We start from the raw sequence: 19,000 nt of genomic DNA, 5'->3' as shown, positions 1-19,000 counted from the left end.
GCTGCAGACAGGACAAGGTGGGAGCATGCCACGCGAGGCGGGGGAGCACACAGCACGCACAGACGGACACACGGCGACACGCGGAAGCCTGGACAGTGTGGACGGAGGCTGCTGGTACCCACGCTTCTTTCCTTCATGCATTTGGGAGGTAAACACTCGAGTATAGACTCAAAGCCCTGGCCAGTCGGGGGGCTCGCTCTATGGACCCGCATAGCTTGGGGTGGTCTCTTTCTTTGTGCTTTGAAAGCACAAAACCAGAACGTGAGGCTGGAGCCAGAATCAGAATCAGGTGGCCGGACCCAGTCCTGGGGGAGGGCTGTGGGTGGGAAGGGGGCCATGTCTGTAGGGGCCATGTCTGTAGGGCCATGTCTGTAGGGGAACTACCCATCCCAGAGCATCGGCTCTGCCCCAGTAAAAGGGGGCTGGCTGTTGAGCCTGCAGGCTGATGGGGAAAGTGCTGGGCATGGAGGCAGAAAGACCTGGGTCTGAGCCCTGGCTCTGCCCCTCCTGGTTCCTGGACTGCATGTGAGCCACACCACTTCTCTGGTTGTGCTGCCTTGCCTCTTGGGGTGCAGGGGTGTCCTTGGGGTGGCGTCTCAAGGGACTAAGACCAAAGACATGGGTTGCCCTCTCTCCCAAGCCTCTACTCAGAGTGCAGTGAGAAGTGGAGGAGGGAGGATGGCACCCACATGCCCATGGGCAGGGCCTCGCTGCCTGCCGGGGGCAGGAGACTGGATGACACGGTTGTGGGGGAGGCCCTTGCAGTCCTAGGCCCTGAACTCCCAGCCAAGCCTGTGCTGCTAAGGAAGGACCCTCTGTGAGGGTGAGGAACGCTCCCACGGGAGCCCTTCCAGTGTGCAGGGTGAGTTCGTCTGCCTTCCCGGGGGGAGCACACAGGGTGAGGTGGATTCAGCTGCAAGCTGGGGGCCGACAGCCAGCACCTGCTGGTTCATGACTACTCCCCTGTGCCCTGTGCCCTGTCCCTTCTCCTCCACACATGCAGGGCGGCAGTATGGGGGATTGGTGCGGGGTGGGAGCTTCAGGATCCCATCTGCTGGGATCCTGCTTTGAGTAAGAGAGGCAGCAGGTGGCAGGCAAGAGCCAGCCACCCGGTGCATTTGTGCTGGCTTCCCATGGTGCCCATTTAGGGTGCTCTGATTTTCTTCCCCCTCCCTGGCTTCTCTCTTGATGAGTCTATAGAGATTACTCATACTCTGAGCTTTTCAAGAGAACACTCAAAAAAAGCGGTGCAGGCCTCAGCTGGCCTCACCGTAAGATGGACATAACCCTCATGGCTATAGCGGCCCAGCTGAGGGCTCTCAAGGGCCGGCTGGGACCCGTGAGGGGTGGGGGGGTGGGAGTGGCAGGGCCCTGTCATGTGACCAACAACGCAGGGGGATGACACACAATGAGATGAGACCCCCCCGGCCCACCTCCCCCTGGCATGGAGACAACAGAGAACGAGCTGCTCTGGACAAGACTGTGGGCACGAGACTGCGGGCACACCCCGCCAACGGCCACCTCAAGTCTCCACCCCGTTCTCTCTGCGCTGGAACGGACAGGCAGGAAGGAACTCTGCCTCCCCTTTCCCTGCCAACCCTAAGGCTGGGGTCTGGGCTGGGGGTGGGGGCAGCAGGAAGGGGCTCAGGCGTGGGGGTTTAAGGTGTTTTGGTGTCATCAGCACAGGGCCGGGGCCATGGTCAGAGGGTGAGGAGGGGACACCAGGCCCCACTTTGAGGGCTCGCGACATACTCGAATGTTTACCCGGCTTCAAGGAAGCCAAGAGTCTGGGACCGAGTCACATTCATGTCAGGCTCAAGGGTAAAGACTCACAACCTCTTTTAATTTCACTCTCTCTTGCTGAACTCTGTGTCCAGGGTTCTCTAGCCCTCTGGGGAAACAAACACATACAATATTCAGATAGCACAGAGGCCCGGGCCCCCCCACGCAAGCCACGTCCTCACGCAGAGGCCCGGGCCCCCCCACGCAAGCCACGTCCTCAACCATCCCCGGCTGCACCGACCAAGTCACCGAAGCTCCTTGCCACTGTCTCCTACACGCCCCAGAAGGGCCCCAGTCCTGGCGCCAGCACTCCACGCGACTACAGATGCAGAGGGGTATGGGGGAGAGGGGCCCTGTCTGTCTAGCTGGGGGTAGCATCCACAGTGTGCCCAGGGCTGATGAACACAGAGCCTGCCACAGCCCTGCTGAGCGCCACAGCCCTGCTGAGCACCGCAGGGGAAGACAGCCGCCGAAGGCACTCTGCTCCCCAGGCCCAGCACTGGTTCCTGAAGGCAGACCATCCTCCCCTCAGGGCTCTGAGAAGCAGTGAGGGCCTTCAGGGAAAAGAAGGGCCCCTGGTTGGGGGCTCTTAGCTATGTGAGGGTCTTCCTGAAGCCCACCCCTCCACCCATTTCAGCCGTGAGCTGTGGGAGGGGTTGGCAGGGGCTGCGGACCCATAGAGCGGGGTCTAAGTGTGCAGTGTCAGCAATTTTAGGGCAGGGAACAATCACACTTCTGAGAAAGCCAGGAGAGAACAGTGTGAGGGTGGACATGCACTGTCCCACTCACCACAGCCTCCACGCACCCTTGGGCTGTGGCAATGGTGTGTGATGAGGCCAGGGACTTGGCTCGCCCTGGCATCCTGAGTGGGTGTCAGTAGGTTAGTTCCCAGCACTCCCTGCCCTGACCCTGGTTTTTGTGGTCTATCCTGGCGCAGGGGACACTGGTCTGAGTCCTGCTGGGTCTGTAGGACTGGCCTCCTTGGCCGGGAAACTGTCCAGGTGGGTGGGGCAGCCTGGTCCCTGAAGAATAGGGACAGACAGATTGGCCCTAGAGTTCTTGGGGGTGCTTGAATGCAGAAGAGGTGACAGTGCTAAAGGGTTTCAAGTGACGGGTCAGGGTCTTTGCTGTGGCTGTGCTGACCTCTTGGGAAAGCAGTGCCTATGAGAGGAGGGAGGCTGGGCTCTTTCTAAGTTCCCAAGGCATTCCACAGGCTGATGTTGGCACTGTGGGCAGGAACTGGACACTCTGAGGGTGACCTGAGGCCTAGCCAAGGTTGGAGCTTTACCCAGCTCCGAGGGTCCCCAGCAGGGAGGGTTGTGGGCAGGGGCCAGGGAGACAGCCCTTTAAGGCTCTGCTGAGGTGCCTAGTGGGAGGCCAGTCCATGCCTGGGGCCCCCCTGGGAGAGGGGCTGGGATGGCCTGGAGGGAGATGTGTGTAGAGGCCTGGGGTGAGTGACTTAGCTGCTGGGGCAGGGGTCTCTGAGGTGCCTGGGTCTCTGAGGATGGGAAGGGAAAGGTGGAAATGAGGCTACCAGAAGGGCAGGCCTGCTCCTCTGGCTGGGCATTAGAGAGGACTCTGCGGGTTGCCAGGGCACCGAGGGTTGGGGTCGGTGAGTGGTCATATGAGGGTGGTGCCTCATGCAAGAGGATGGTCCAAGATGGACACAGAGCCGGGCATGGGCCCTGAAGCCCGGCCCAGCCAGGCCATGCAGGAGTCGCAGGAAGGGTGGCAGAGCCAGAAGGAACTTGACTGCACTGGAAATCCCTGGTAAGGGCAGGGCCCATGTGATGCCAGGGTAGGGAGGGGCAGAGTAGCTAACGGGGCGTCCCCAGCTGAGGAGGGGGAGGCGAAAGTGTTTCCTGCCCAGAGCATGCAGCCTGACCCCGATGCTCCACGGTGTGTGTGCCCCACTCCTCTGGCCCCACACCGGCTTCTGACCCTAACGGACAGGGTGTTCTGACATGGGAGGAAGAGCATCGTGACAGAGATGAGGCTTGGAGCCCTGGGGAGGCCCGACTGGACACAGGTGGCACAGGGGGCCTGCGGACAGTGAAGTGTCCTGCAAAGATCGAGATGCCGCCGGAGACGGAGGGCAAGCCCCAGGTCAGGAGTGGGATAGTGAGGTGGCCAGGCGAGGGCCGGGGAGCGGAGGAAAGGTAGCACACTCAAGTTCAGACCAAATCCATGGACCTGCTGCTCCAGCCCAGCTGGGCGGCTGAGGTCAAGCTGAACGGGCTGGCAACCTCTGCTGCAGGCACTGATACCCCGGGTGGCAGGAGGGGGTGGGAGGCAGGTGCAGGACTGCTTGGGGTGGGGGCTCCTGGTGGCCTGGCACCCCTGACTGAAACCTCTGACCTGTGGTGACCTTTTTGCTCAGCGGTCAAGGTATATCCCCTCTGTGATGGACTGCAACCCCAGGAAGTTCTTTGGCTCCTAGTAAATTTCTGCTGACTGTGACCCTCAGGCCATTCCTGGGCGAGGGTACCTTGGACCCTGTGCCCTCTCAATCGCTATCCCCTGGGGCCCTACTAAGGGTTGGGACCAGCTGATCACTGAACCCCTCCTGACCAACAGGGAGCCTCCTGATGACCACTAGGGACCTTCTGAGCCTGCCTACAGCCTGACTGCCACTGTGAGACTGGCTCCCATCTCCTGGCCAGCTGGGGTCATCTCCAGTGGCCCCTAGGCCTGGCAGGGATGAGCCACCCCCCATGTCCTCTCACACCCCAGCCCCTGCCCGCTTGCCGGCCCGGGGGCTGGCAGAGGCGGTAAGGATTCACACTCACGCCCAGCTGCAGCAGAAGGAAGGCTGGTCGGAGAGGAAAGAGCATTGGACAACGACACGCGACTAGGGCTAGACAGATTGGCTACGTCCTGGCTCTGGCTGGTGACCGAGGACTGTCTCCGCAGAGCCCCCTGGAAGGAGGCCCCGCTCTTGAAAGTATTGACTACTTCAATCTGCAACGGAGGAGAGAACGAGACAGGTTGCGAGAGGAACACACAGCAGCCGCACGACTGACAGTGCCACGCCACGAGGACAGCGCAGCCACGGCGACGACAATGACGATGACAACAGTGCCACTTACACCAAACACAAAATACTAGGTACATCCCAAGGCCCGGAACCACCTCTGCCAGCTCCAGGCCCCGGAGGGGACAGGCTGGGTGCTCAACCCCCTTTGGGACCAGGTGTGGAATCCAAGCAGTTGGGAGCACGTGGGGTACAAAAGGTGTTGCCCTAAACTCAAGCTCAGCCACTTGGGCCAGGTGCCCGAGTCCAGCCTGTTGTCTTAAAGGGGGATGTCGCCCACCTTTCAGGGCCATCTGCAGCTGGGAAAGCCCCTGGCTCACGTGAGCACCCACCTAGAGGCAGGTGCTTGGGTCCCCCAGGACACCATGCATGGGGACCTGGGTCGTGGGAAGGGACTGGGTCATGGGGAGCCCAGGCTTGGGCCATGGACGGTCAGGCCTGAAGCCGTACTTCAGTCTCACATGCTTACAAGGCACAAAAAGAGGCCTGCAGACTCTGGCCACCTTTTACAGGCCTTAAAAGCTCAGTGAGGCCAATTTTGGAGGGGATAGGATGTGGGTATAGCATACCCTAGGTGAGCTGCTGCCAGCTGCACAGGAATGGAGCCCAGGTGCTGGGCCACCGCTGGCCACATTTTCCCACGGTTGGGGGCTGGTGTATAAGACGCCTGGCTCCACCTTTCCAGCTAGTGTGGGCTTCTTCACCTGGCTGCGACATCGCCTATAAATCCCAGCACCCATCTTAGACCCGGGGCCAGGTAGCAGTGTAATCTGCAAGCAGCTCGTACTGCCCTGCTGTGTGTGGTACCTTGTGTCTCTGTGCATGTGGCACAGATGGTGTGTCCACTTGGTACACGTGGGTGTCTGTGTACCTAGCTGGCACGCGCACATGTGCCTATGTATTTGGCATGGCAGGGATGTGTGTATATGTATAGCTGTGTATTTGGTGTGAATGTGTCTGTGCACACTTGGGCATGCATCTGTACATTTCCATACCCTTGGCATGTATGTACACAGGCATCCCTGCATGTACTTGGCATACACGTGTGTGTCCAGGGATTTCCCATTTATGTGTTTCCAGGTGCCTCCTCCCCCTGGGAGGGTTGGGTCAGTATTTGAGGCCCCTCAGGGGGTAGAGGATGTGTGTGTGCAGGTGGGGCATTTGCGATTCACTCCTGACCACTGGGCCCTGGATTGCCTTGGGGTGCCCTGGCTCGTAGCTTCTGCCCAGCCTTGCCCTGCCCTGCTGCTGGGAGCCATAGTCCCTCGCTCACCTTAGCCCTCAGGCCACCCCAACCTCTCCTGCCCAGGGGAATCCTTGGGAGACCCACCACATCCCTCCTCAGGCTTACTGTTTGGGCAGGCCACTCGGTGTGCCCAGTGGCTCCCAGGGTGTATGTGAGGAATGGGGTGGTGGCCCTGGGAGGGCAAAGCCTCCTTCCCTCGGGTCAGAGCCCGGCCAAGGGTGGCTGGAGCACATGGTCCTTCTAGCCAGGCCTGGGCTCGCCCGCCGGCCCCGGTACCTGAGTCTGGATCCGGTTGAGGCCTCGGAACCAGAGAATCTGGCCGCGGCGCAGCTCGCGCTCGGCGTGGTCGATCTCCTCCACATCCTCGTTGAGCTCCTCCTCTGCAATCTCCTCCTTCTGTGTGAGCCGGCCCGCCTCCTTCAGAAATTTGAGCCTGCTTGTTGGGATGGTGGCAATGACCTGCGAAGGACTAGTCGTCAGAGTCCTTCCCTCTGCCACGCACTGCTCGCCCAGGCGTGCCCTACCCACTCCCACCCTCTGTGTGTCCACAGCACGGCAGAATGGAAAACCATGGTGTTTTAGGCCAGCAGGGGCACAGGGCCCAGGCCGTGCTGGTGACTGGACCTGGGGCAGCCAGTGGCCTCTCGGAGCCTGGGTGTGTCCAGGCAAGGGGCCGCCCATGCTGCTGTGCATAAGCCTGACCTGTGGCTGGCCTGCAAGGTTCCCAGGCTCAATCCTGAGGCCACTGGCAGGAAGGGTCCGGCCACCCAAGCCGGGGAACAGGAGCTCATGGCTTGGGAAGGTCGACTGCCTTCTTTCCCTGTTCCCTAAAAGCTCAGCCAAGGCTGAGGCCTCAGGGAGCCCCTGTGTCTCCTGAACATTGGGACAGGGCTAGCCTGAGTGCTCAGTGCTAGGGGCACTGCATCCCTCGGCACTGACCTGTGCTCCCCCCAGATACCACACGGAGAGCTCACTCCCCTGGGGTGTAGACAGAGCAGGCTTGCCCTGAAGGAACCCAGGGAATGGAACTGCCCAGTGAGCTCCAGCTGAGTGCCTGTTTCCTGGAACGCATCCTTTGTCCATCTTGAGCACTATGTCCCTGTGATTCCTTACTCTAGCCTGGGATGACCTCCTGGTAAGAGCAGGGCCCCCAGCCCCGGGTGCCCCAGCCTGGATGTCTGAGCCCAGCAGTATGAGGCCTTCCCCACCCCTGTCCCTAGCTTAGCTCTGTGCACATCTCCAGAGCTGTGGTCTGGACCAGAGACCTCTGGGCTGTGTGTGTGTCCCTGTGCACCTGCAACATGGCCAAACACAAGGAGGGGATGTGTAGGAGAGTGTTCTGGGCTCAGAGCTGGAAGGACCCCTTACAGGTTTCCAAGTGGAGGATGTGCTCAGGGACCCTGCTACATGCTGAGTGTGCCCCTCATTGACCCACGAGCCTTGGCAATCAGGGCCTCTGGCTAGCTTTATGACACTGTGCTCATCACGTTAGTGCTGTCATGAGCTTCTACTCCAGGCATGTCAGCATGGCCACACTGGCTCCTGAAATCAACTGACACTTCAAAAGCTGATGTGTGGAGAAGGCACAGTGAACGTCCAGTCCCGGCGCATCCCCAGGAACTGTCCCTGGCCTGCGGCCTCCTGTGGGGGTAGGCCTGGCATGGGGCTGTGTTCCCTGCCTCTGCGGGGACTTACCTGGCCCCAGACGAGCTCTCCCAGACCAATGAAGATGCACCACATCCACTGGTCCAGCTGCAGTGGGGAGCAGCTGAACGGCTTCCCGCCGAACTGCACGATCACTATCTACAGGGTGCGAGGGACAGAGACGCCATGGCTCAGTGGGTCTGCCCACCTCACCCTACCCCACTCAGCCAGCACTTGCCCACTCCACCCTACCTGGATGGCAAAGGTGCCCAGCACGATGGTACAGAAGATGGGGTTCCGGAAGATGCCATCGAAGACATTCCGCTCACCGTGGATCTTGCGGGCGTTGATCTCGTTGAAGAGCTGCATCATGACGAAGGTGTTGAAGATGATGGTGTAGTGCTCTGAGGGCGGCGAGTGAAGTGGCGCATTCCTGCCACTATCGATCTGGAACAGTTTCTCACCTGCCAGGGGAAGAGGGTGGGGCTGGGTGAGGGGCAGATGTGTCCTGGGTGGGGGAAGGGCTGGGTGAGGGGCAGATGTGTTCTGGGTGGGGGAAGGGCTGGGTGATGGGAAGGTTGCCTCGGTGGGGGTGGAGTGGGGCTGGGTGATGGACAGGTGCCTCCTGGGTGGAGGAGGGGCTGGATGATGGGCAGGGATGCTCTGGGCGGGCATGTGGCTGGGTATAGGGTGTGTGTATTCTGGGCAGGGGCGGGGCTGACCAAACCCCTTCTCTGGAGGTGGGCTGCCATGGTAGGCAGTGTTTTAGTCCACCCTATTGTGAACTTTTGATGATAGTAATAGGTCAGCTTGGGTGTCAGGGACATGGCTCGTAAAAGGTGTCTCTAGGCTGACTGGATGATGGTCCCGGGAGCACGGGACAGCCACAGGTGCCCAGGACATCCCCCAAAGGCTGTTTCTTGGGATGAGGCCTGGCTGGGCATGGCGCAGCAGAAGAGATGTGTGCCTGGAGTCACTAGGCTGGGGGCGAGGTGGGCAGGGACTCACCGACAAACAGCAAGGTGAAGATGAGGGTGAGCTGGTAGGCGGCGTGGCCTAGGATGTTCTTCATCATGGTGCGTGAGATGAGGGGCTTGTTGCGGCCATATGGCTTCCGTAGCAGCAGGGTCTCGGTGGGCGGCTCGGTGGCCAGAGCCAAGGATGCGAACGTGTCCATGATGAGGTTCACCCACAGCATCTGCACCGCCTTCAGGGGTGAGTCCTGGGGACATGGCCAGGAGGGGGCTGTTACTGTTACCTGCCAGGCACCGGGCAGGACTCAGGGTGGGCATGTCAGGCTCTGGCTGGGCAGGGCTCAGGGTGTGCTCTCATGCTCCCATAGGGTAGACAGGTACACAGCAGGTTCCCCAAAGTTTTCTTTGGAAGAGCCCAGACTACCCACTCAGCCATACCCCCCAGGAACAAGTGGAGTCCCTGGGGGCCCTTGCCTTTCCTGATTCTGTCCAGAGGGACAGACATCTCCCAGCTAAGGCCAGACCTGCCCATTCTCTACCAGCCTATGACCCCTGCCTGCAGCTCCCTCCCTCCAGGGTTTCTGCACTCGGCCCCTGCCACTCCACCCGCTGCCTTCTCCCTCTGGGGCCTGCTCAGCCCAGCCCCTCTCCACGCTGCCCTCCCTGGCCTTGGGGCCTCTTCAGCCAGACCTCTGCCCTCTAGGAAGCCCACCACTCCTGGCTTCTCCAACCCCTCTGTCCCCCCTTAGAGGGGCTCCCAGGGTCTCCCCTGCCTGCACTTGCACAGATACTCCTCCACCCCCTCCCCAGGCTGCCTGGCTCAGCTCCAGTGCCTCCTGTTCCTGATTTTTTTCTGTCCTTTGGTCTCTTCTGTTTACACAGGCCCCAGAGTCAGTCCACCTGCACTCCCACTACCTTGATCCCAGGTCTGAGTCTCCCTGGCTAGCACCTCCAGAAGGTAGATGAACATGTCCTTAGGCTGCCACTAGAGGGAGCAGCTCATCCACAGACCCCAGAGGGCCCTACCCAGGAGAGGGATCACATTCTCAGGCCACACAGTTCTTGAGGTGCTGCCCGGCTCCTGGGGGTCAGGGATATGTCTGCTCAGGTTCTGGATGGGAGACTCTGGCTCTAGGGATCAGCTGTGCTAAGGGGGCCCACCTTCTCTTCTCCAGCTGGGGGTTTTGGGCCCCTGAGGGCAGCAGGTAGACTGGGGTCCCAGGAACCTGCAGGACAAGGGGATCCCTCTGCCCTGCCCTCCCCTCTCCCAGTGAGCAGGAACTGAATAGGCCTTGGGAGAGGGGCTGGAGCTGGTTATCCAATCATGGTCCCACAAGGGCCCTGGGAACCCCATGGGTTGAGGCCTGGGAGTTCACACAACCATGCCACCACAGCACCGACAGGTCAGGGTTAGTTGTTTGGCCACAGTCCACCTGGAATGGCTGTGGCAGGAGCCATATGAGTTTTGGGAGTGTGCCATGTAGGCCGTGATTGGTGGCCCAACCATAAAACCTGCAGCAGTAGAAACAAGCACCTAGGGCCCGTGACCTGCAAAACCGCATGGGCCTTTAGAAAGGGCCTGGCAGGCCTGGGCTGGTCACCTGGCTGTGCTGACCAGAAACTGCATGGGCTGGGGTTGGACTCCCAGCCATGCCATCCAGAATGGTGGCAACACGCACCCAGTCTACAGCCCGGAAGCCATGTGGACAGGGCTTGGTTGCCAGCTTGTGCCCTGCCTGGGACAGCTGGGAGCAGGAGCCACATGGGCCTTGGGAGAAGACCAGCTGGATCTGAATTGTTGCCCCGGCATGCTGAGCAGAATGGGAGCAATGAGAACCCAGGGCCTGTGGCGTTGGAACCACGTGGACCCTGGGAAAAGGCTTTTCAGCCTGGGCCTGGCTGCCTGGCTGAGGTGCCCAGGACAGCAGCAACAAGCATCCAGGCTCTACAGTCTGGGAACCATGCAGGCTGAGGCTGGCTGCCTGGACCCGCTGGTCACGTGGTCTGGCTGGGACTGGACCAGAGGCAGGACTACTGTGTAGGTCAGGGGTTGCTCACCTGCTTCAACAATGCCATCTGAAATGGAATGACAAGTGCCCGGGATCTAGGGTCCGGTAGCTGCGTGGGATGAGGGGACACACATCTTGGCCCCTCCTGGCCAGGTTGGGACAAGCATCCAGTCCAGGGCTGTTGCTGCCAGTGGCCCCTCCATGTCCCAAAGGCCAGTATCGCCTGAGACTTCCAGGAACCCCTGCCTTTATCATATCTGCTCTTGTTCCCACTGCCAGCCTTGGGCAGGGGGCCTGTACTTGCATAACCAGCTGGCTTTGGACACCTGAGGATCTCAGATCTCAGGGAACAGAGCCCGTGGGGGTGCCCTAACCTCGGTGCACACACCGCATGTTGGGCCACCTCCTTTGCAGACTCTTGTGCAAAGCAGAGGAACACCAAAGGGAAGTCTGGTGACCTCGGGGAACCAAGGATCTTAGACAAGGCTTCAAAAGATAAAGGGAATCCAACAGCTTTCCAGAGAAATGAGGTCCATGTGGGGACGTGGCCATTGGCACCAATTCAAAATTCTCTGGCTTGTGAGAGGGACCTGTTAGATAAGACAGGGAGAGGGTCCAGACCCACGATGGCCAAAGTCTGAGCCCCTAATCATCAGGAAGTACATAGACAAGATGGGACAAATCTGTACCCTTGAGCAAGCCTTGGGATCAAGGGTGGGACATCTCTGAGGGGGAATAAAGGTCGAGTCATGAGTTGGAAGCCACATGGTTCTCACTATCTGTATTCCTACCCACCTACCTGTCCACCCAGGATGAGCTTCCCCTCACTGTGGATCTGGGGACTATCAGGGAACCACTCCCCTCCAGGCTCACAGCCAGCAGAGGGGAGGGGTGCTGTCTCTCCCTGAAGACAGAAGGTTTCTGTATGGGATCAAACTCAAAGTAAGGTGTCCTAACAGGCAGATCAAACTGGGCCCTGGGTAAACCCAGATCCTGTCTTACCAGCCTGCATCCAACACTGACCCAATATGCTATAGCAGCTCAGCAAGATATGTCCCTGGATCCTACTGATGTGCCTGGAAAGGCAGCACGAGGCGGTTCACACACTCGGGTCCTTGCCACCTGCATGGGAGCCCCGGAGGAAGCTCCTGACTTCAGCCTCGCCCATCCCTGGCCATTGTGGCCACTGGAAGAATGGATCACCAGATGGAAGATCTCCCTTTCTGTAACTCTGACTTTCAAACAAATTTAAAAAAATTTTTTTTAAATTTATTTTTATTGGGAAGTTAAATATACAGAGGGGGAGAGACAGAGAGGAAGATCTTTCATCTGCTGATTCACTCCCCAAGTGCCTGCAATGGCTGGAGCTGCACCAATCAGAAGCCAGTAGCCAGGAGCTTTCTCCAGGTCTCCGATATGCATACAGGATCCACGACTGCTTTCCCAGGCCACAAGTGGGGAACTGGATGGGAAGTGGGGCTGCCGGGTTAGGACCAGTGCACATATGGGATCCCGGCATGTGCAAGGTGAGGACTTTAGCCGCTAGGCTACCGTGCCAGGCCCTCAAACAAATTTTTTAAAAAATGGGGATTGGGCCCAGTATGGTAGCCCAGTGGCTAAAGTCCGTACCTTGAACACATCTGGAGTTGTAGCCGCTGGGAGAGTGAATCAACAGATGGAAGATCTCCCTCTCTGTCTCTCCTCTCTGTTTACCTGACTTTCCAATAAAAAAAATAAATAAATCTTCAAAAAAAGGGGCTCATATCATAGTTCCCAGCTGATGGGCTGGGGTAAGTGCGGGGTGAAGCTGCAGATACCCGTAGGCTGTGCCCTCACCCACAGAAGGTGACCAGCACAGAGCCCTCGGTGCCTCTTTCTGACCCCCTCTGTGCTAAGCCCCATAGCCCAGCCAGGGCCTCTGCAGCTTCCTGTCCTCCTATTACACCATGTCCAGGCTGATGCTGGGTCAGGCCAGCAGGATGTGAGGTCTGCCATGTCCTCTCTGCGGGGAGACCTCAGGAAAGTCACACAGTCCCTGAATCTCATCTCCTTGATCCCATGCACTCTGGCCACACCCAAGCGCCTGGCCCTCAACAGCTGCTCTGCTGGTGGGTACCCTCCTCTTCCATGCACTGACTCTGTTGCCCCTTCCCTCACTCTGGGACCCCACCTGGGTGATGCAGGCGCCAGTGAAGGCCACGATCACGGCCACCACGTTGACCGTCAGCTGGAACTGCAGGAACTTGGAGATGCTGTCATACACGTTGCGCCCCCACATCACGGCCTTGACGATGCTGCTGAAGTTGTCATCTGTCAGGATGATGTCAGAAGCCTCCTTGGCCACATCTGTGCCGGCAATGCCCTGTGGGGAAAGGGATGGAGCCGCTGTCCTCACTCCTACACATCCTCAGCCACACTGCACAGAAATCTCTTTTTGCCCCCACTTCTGCCTCCAGGATGCCCCTCCCCTATCCCTCTGGCTGGGGACTGGGCATGCAGGTGGGCTGGGTGTGAACCGGGGTCCCCCCCGTTAGTCACAGACTCTGCAGTCTGAGCCTCTGCCCACCCCAGGAGCCGCTCCTACCATGGCGAAGCCCACGTCAGCCTTCTTCAGGGCAGGGCCGTCATTGGTGCCGTCTCCTGTCACCGCCACCACCTGCCGCTGCTCTGTGTGCGTGCTGTCGATGATGCCTGCAAGGGCAGCAGAGGGCACTGGTGGACGGGGTAGCAGGGCCAGCCCTGACCCGCAAGAGGGGCTCCTCTCTGACCCCCGACAGGCCACCTCTCTTATGGTGGCTCTTGCTGGCACTTGCAGGGCACAGTGGATACCCTGGGAGACCTGCTTACCTCTCAGCACTGTGTCCAACTGCCCTGTACTTTACCCTCTAACTCCACCTCTATGAAACCCATGGGTGCCTCCAGCACCTCCTCCCCATGGTGACCACTTGTGCTTGAGCAGGCTATGGCTGGGCCCACTGTCCTGGCTTCGATCTCTCTCCAGCTATGTCTCCAGACAGTCACTCCCAACAAATCTTCAGCAAATGACCCAATCACATAGGACCCGTGGCCCCGGGATGCTGTGGGAAGGAGCAGGTAGCTGGTGTTATTGTGGGGGAAGTGTAGAGGGTGCTGGATGTTGGAAAGAGGGGACCACAGACAACATAGGAATCTGGTGCCCACCTGAACCTTGCCCTTCTTACTCTGCAGCTGGAAGGCATCACCCAGACCTGGCTCCCAGAGTCCTCCGGCAGCTCCCTACCTGGGCCCATCCCTGCTGGACCCAGCAACCCCAGGCTTACAGCCATGTCTAAACCCACCCACCCTGGAAGTCATTCTCACTCCCCGCCCCAGGGGCTATCCACGTTCCTACCACTGCGTGGCTGCATGTGTGGAATGTGTTATCTGTGGCCAGCTGGTCCCCACCACTCTCCCACCCCTCTCCTCTTGGGATGCTCCTAGTCCTGGTCACCAGCACCTCCAGTGCCCTCGCTGCCTGTGGGCCTCCACAGTGGCTCCTGTCTGCCCGGCCCACATACCCTGCCTAGACCCCCACTTCGGGCTTGCACTCCCCTTTACTCGCTGTACAGCTATCTCTCAGCTCCAGCTGGTGGTTGGAGGGCTCTGACTCAGCCAGTCCTGGTACCAATATGTTGGCTTCTCCTCCAATCCATCCCCTCTCCTGCGACTCCCAAGGTCAGCCCATCCAAACACACAGGCCTGGGCAGGCTCCTGAGCCAGTATACATTCTACTCCCCAAAGAGTGGCTCAGCCTGTGCCTGTCCAGCCCCATGGGCCACCAGCTGCACTTGCCCTCTCAGGCCCTGTCCTGCTGGTGCCTCTCCCTGAGGCTACTGTCTGCACATCTCAGGGAGCTCTCGAATGAGCTCTCTCCCCTCTCACCCTGCTGACCCAGGAACAAAGGGGAAGGCCACTGGCTGTGTGCACAGTGCTGGCCCTGCCCCGACTCTGTCTCTTCACAGCACAGCTCCTGCCCTGCCCACAACACCTGCCCCTCCCCCGGCCCCATCATGAGCAGCCCATGATCCAGAATTCTCTGAGCCTGAGTTTGTGGCCACAGCAGCCCTGCGCAGAACTGCACTGTTAATTCCCAGAGCCAAGGGCCACGCTAGTTCAGAGTGGGTGCTGAGCAAACAGTCACAGAGAGCTCAGTGTGGGCGGGGCTGGAGAGAAAGCGGGACGGGCCAGGGACCTCCTGCCCAGAGGTCTGTGCTCCCAGGCCCATCTCTGTCCACCTTTGAGATGTCTCTGGGATGACCCAATCAGAACTTGGTCCCATCATGGCCATTTCACATAGGGGGAAACTGAGTCTCAGAGTGAAGGACACAGCAGACAGGCAGGTGGGTGATAGGGCCAGGAAATGAAGCAGGACTGTGTGATGTCAGCAGTGCCTAGCACCCGGCCACCCACTGGGAGATAGGGAGGAAGATTCTGGCTTCTGACAGGGAAAATCCCTGGGGTATTGGTCATAGATGCTGTTTGGGGGCCTCAAGTCCAGGCCAACTGAGGGTCTCAAACTCACAGGCTCGGGGGCCAGACTAGGAGCATAAGCCAGTGATGCATGGGTATGGAGTGCCCATCGTACGCATATCGAGTCGAACTGCTCTGTGGGTCCCAGCCAGCCCTCAGACTGCTGCAGGGCTTGTAGGCATTGGCAGCCTCACAGCCTCCCTGTCCCCCCCGGCCCCTGGTGGCCCATGCCTGACCTTTGACCAAGGTGTGCTTGTCCGTGGGCGAGGAGCGAGCTAGCACCCGCAGCTTTGGCCAGATTTTGTCGATTCGCTCCTGCTCGATCTGGACAGGAAGGAGGTGGGGGAGTCGGCCTGAGGTCCCGAGGAGTCAGCCTCCAGGCCTGCCCCCACAGCTATTCCGCAGCACCCCAATGCCCACCACGCTTGCCCCTGTGCCATACCTCCCCCTTCTCGTTGCGGATCCTCCGGTTGAACTCCTTGCCCTCTAGGCACAGGAAATCCTCCCCGGGATGGATGATGCCACACTTGATGGCGATGGCCCTGGCCGTGTTGATGTTATCGCCGGTGACCATGCGGACAGTGATGCCCGCCCGCTGGCACTTGCGAATGGCTTCTGGGACCTGCACAGGAGGGCAGCTGTGGTAGAGGAGGGCACTCCCTGGGCAGGCCCTCCCCACCTGCCTGGATGACTTCCTTGTGAGTCCTGCTCGTGGGTAGTTGCTCCGGGATCACAGGGAGTGCCTAAGGGCACATGGACCCTGTCCCCTTCCTGTGCCCAGGCAGGCACTGCTCATCAATTACAGCATCCTTTGGACTTGGGCACCACCATTTGACCACCACAGCTCTCCCTGAACCGGAACCACTGGTGACCCTGACTGAGAAGTAACCATCCCTGGAGCTGCCAGCCCGGGCAGGAGCGCACGTGACTTGGACCTGCTCGCACGATCTCTGTGATAAAGCTGGACTTCTTTCTAGCACGTGACGCTGACTTACAGATACTGTGACAGTTGTGCTTCATGTAGATGGTGCTACTTCTCCAAGAGGAGGAGGACCGTGTCTCTGCCTGTAACGAGAGCCTCGTGTTTGGGCCCACTGGGTGTCCATTCAGATCTGAGGATTTCCCCAAGTAAGGACGTGAACATGAGCTCAGAGCTGCCACCACCTTTAATATATACACATATCAACCCACTGTGTGGGGACATACCATACACCAACCAGGTGCATCTGCTCAGAACATCATGAGTGGACCAGAGCACACTGGAGCCTGAGACCTAGTAGTGCCGAGTTGGAAGGCTGATTCTTGTCCTACACTGTCTGCTGACCGCTACTGGGACAGTGTGGACACACGGGCTGAGGGTCCTTTCCCTATCCCAGCAGCCATGGAAGTGACCTTACTCAGAAAAAGGGTCTTTACAGAGGTCAAGTTATGTCACTGTTATGGTCTGCATATTTCTGTGGGGTCCCCAAAGGCCCATGTGCCAAAGCTGTGGTTCACAGGGTGGTGTGAGCAGCAGGCGGTGCTGGCTTGAGAAGGGGGGGGTCCAGTGGGAGGTGGGTAGATCCCTGGGGAGCCCTCAGAAGCTAGTTCTTGCATAACCCTGAGTTCTGGCGTGGGCAGATTGTCATAAGGGCTTCAGTTCAGCCCCCCTGCTCTCCTCTTTGTGGCTCCTGATGTCATGTTTTCCTTGGCATGCACGCTACCACGGCCTGCCTGTCCCCTCACTTGGGCCACCTGAACATACTGGACTTGGAATCAAATCAGCTGCCTCGGGTATCTTCTTGTAGGGACACCAAGTGATGCCTCCCCCAGTGTGCTTGCAGGACCTGCTATTCTGGCAAAGGGAAGGGCGGGTCTTGGGCATGATGGTCGAGGTGCTGCTCAGGACACTGGTGTCCCTATCAGAGCGCCCAGGTTCAAGCCCCAGCTCCGCTTCTGGTTCCAGCTGTTTGCTAATGCACAGCCCAAGTGCCTGGGCCCCCAACACTCAGCAGGAGAGCTGGAGTGGGCTCCTGGCTTTGGCCAGGTCTCTTCCTTTGGGGGCATCTGGAAAGCTGAGCCAGCAAGTGGAAGATCTTTCTCTGTCTCTGCCTTTCAGATAAAATGAAAACGAATGAAAAGACAAAAAGGGAACGTGCACACAGAGAGCTGTCACAGAATCTTCAGGAAAGATGCAAGTGATCTTGTCAGGATAGGAAGTAGACAAAGTCAACCTGGGCCAACGACCCACTGGTGTGTGTAAGAACTGCCACTGGGAGGAGACTCAATGGAGGAGCTTGGGAAACTCCTTCATTGGGATGCAGTCCCTGCAGGAGAGCTCAAGAAGCAAGGCAAGGAGCAGCCCAGACCATGCCAGGTTACAGTACCCGCCGACATACATGTGGGTCAGGTCTGGGGACAGACCTGTCTGGGCCAGCACCCACCGGCAGATCTGAGAACCAGGGCAAGGGGCAGAAGGAGCCAGATAGGGCCGTAACACCAGCCAGTTCACATTAGGACCAGGACAGCAATCAGGCTGGGCTGGGGTAGGCTGCAGCACCCACCAGCAGGAGCTGGAACAGGGGGCAGACTAGACTAGGTCAGTCTGTGCAATAAAAGTGTGGACGCTGAGGTGAGGCAAGTCATGCCAGCCTGGGCCCAGCGGGGCCAGGTTCGTGAACCCCAGGGACAGGGGATCTGACAGGGCTCAAGCAGCTTGGCTCAGGTCCTGGGGCCCACCTGTGTGGTGGGGGCTGGGTTCCTGAGCCCCAGGGATTGGGGAACTGGTGGGGTTTGGGTTGCTTGACCCAGATCCTGGGGTCTGCCTTCTAGGTGGGTGTTGGTTTTGTGAAACCCAGGGGTGGGGGATACAGTGGGGCTTGGGTCTCCTGGTCTGGGTCCCAAGGCTTGCCAACTAGGTGGTGTCAGGTTTGTAAGCCCCAGGGGTGGGGAAGCCAGCAGGTCTTGGGTCATGTGACCCAGGTCCAGAGGCCCACCTTCTAGGTGGGTGTGAGTTCATGAACCCCAGTGGTGGGGATTTGGTGGGGCTCATGTTGCCTGGCCTGGGTCCTGGGGCATATCTGCGAGGTGGATGTCGGGTTTATGAGCCCCAGGGGTGGGGGATCTGGGGCTTGGGTCTCCTGTCCTGGATCCTGGAGCCCGCTTACTAGATGGATGTTGGGTTCATGAGTCCCAGGGGTGGGGGATCCAGTGGGACTTGGGTCGCCTGGCCCTGGTCTCGGGGCCTGCCTACTAGGTGGGTGCCAAGTTTGTGAGCTCAGGGGAGGGGGAATCTGGCGATACTTAAGATGCCTGGCCCAGACCCTTAGGCTTGCCTGCAAGAACATGTCCTACTTAATGAAAAAGGTGGAGTAGTGGACACAGGGCCTGCTTTGAAATAGAAAATATGGCAGCACATTTGGTGCTATAGCAGAAGGAGGAGAATAGGGCAACTACCCCAAACAAACGATGACAGCAAAAAATCTTGGAGGCAATGGATATTGATAGGGTGACATCATCCTCGGATCAGTGAAACTGGCAACTATCCACGCCACTTGTACAGAACCCTCAGAATGTGTACACACTGAGACTCTGGGTTGATGTGAGGGGGCGGCTCCTCATCCCTCGGTACTGGGGCATGTGAAAAGTCATGAGTGGTTTCCCCCTTTGTCTTTCCCCTTCCCCCAGGAACAACAAGAAGAAATAGCAAATTTGGAAGCAATGAATATACCCAATTTTCCCTAAACCTCAATGCTTCCCACCCTGATCAAGCATGTAATCATTATTTAAAAAATAAAAAATATATATATAAAGATGGAAGGTGAGCAGCCAACCACGTGACCCT

At 58.9% G+C, this 19,000-nt stretch overlaps 1 protein-coding gene and 1 long non-coding RNA gene across 4 annotated transcripts in view; one reads left to right on the top strand and one right to left on the bottom strand.

The window, feature by feature from the left end:
• The window catches only part of ATP2B2 (ATPase plasma membrane Ca2+ transporting 2), a 174,452-nt gene that overhangs the window by 1,820 nt on the left and 153,632 nt on the right, over positions 1-19,000 (bottom strand). For 2 of the 3 annotated variants that reach the window (XM_058678902.1, XM_004581302.3), the window contains 8 exons: positions 15,620-15,799; positions 15,414-15,501; positions 13,274-13,380; positions 12,860-13,051; positions 8,715-8,928; positions 7,959-8,170; positions 7,758-7,865; positions 6,339-6,521 (listed from right to left, as the gene is read on the bottom strand). In XM_058678902.1, coding sequence (XP_058534885.1) covers positions 6,339-6,521; positions 7,758-7,865; positions 7,959-8,170; positions 8,715-8,928; positions 12,860-13,051; positions 13,274-13,380; positions 15,414-15,501; positions 15,620-15,799 — 1,284 coding nt within the window. Of the gene's footprint in view, positions 1-4,656; positions 4,744-6,338; positions 6,522-7,757; positions 7,866-7,958; positions 8,171-8,714; positions 8,929-12,859; positions 13,052-13,273; positions 13,381-15,413; positions 15,502-15,619; positions 15,800-19,000 lie in introns of all 3 variants that reach the window. The other variant, XM_058678903.1, reaches the window with a different exon arrangement.
• LOC131482879 (uncharacterized) lies at positions 2,560-5,176 on the top strand. The gene is made up of 3 exons (XR_009247371.1): positions 2,560-3,552; positions 3,736-3,888; positions 4,696-5,176. It is a non-coding gene; the product is annotated as an uncharacterized LOC131482879 (long non-coding RNA).

The sequence above is a fragment of the Ochotona princeps genome, chromosome 21 (assembly GCF_030435755.1).
Source record: "Ochotona princeps isolate mOchPri1 chromosome 21, mOchPri1.hap1, whole genome shotgun sequence".
Classification (NCBI taxonomy): Eukaryota; Metazoa; Chordata; class Mammalia; order Lagomorpha; family Ochotonidae; genus Ochotona; species Ochotona princeps.
Note: the sequence above shows the minus strand (reverse complement) of the source record. Positions and strands in the feature narration are given on the sequence as shown.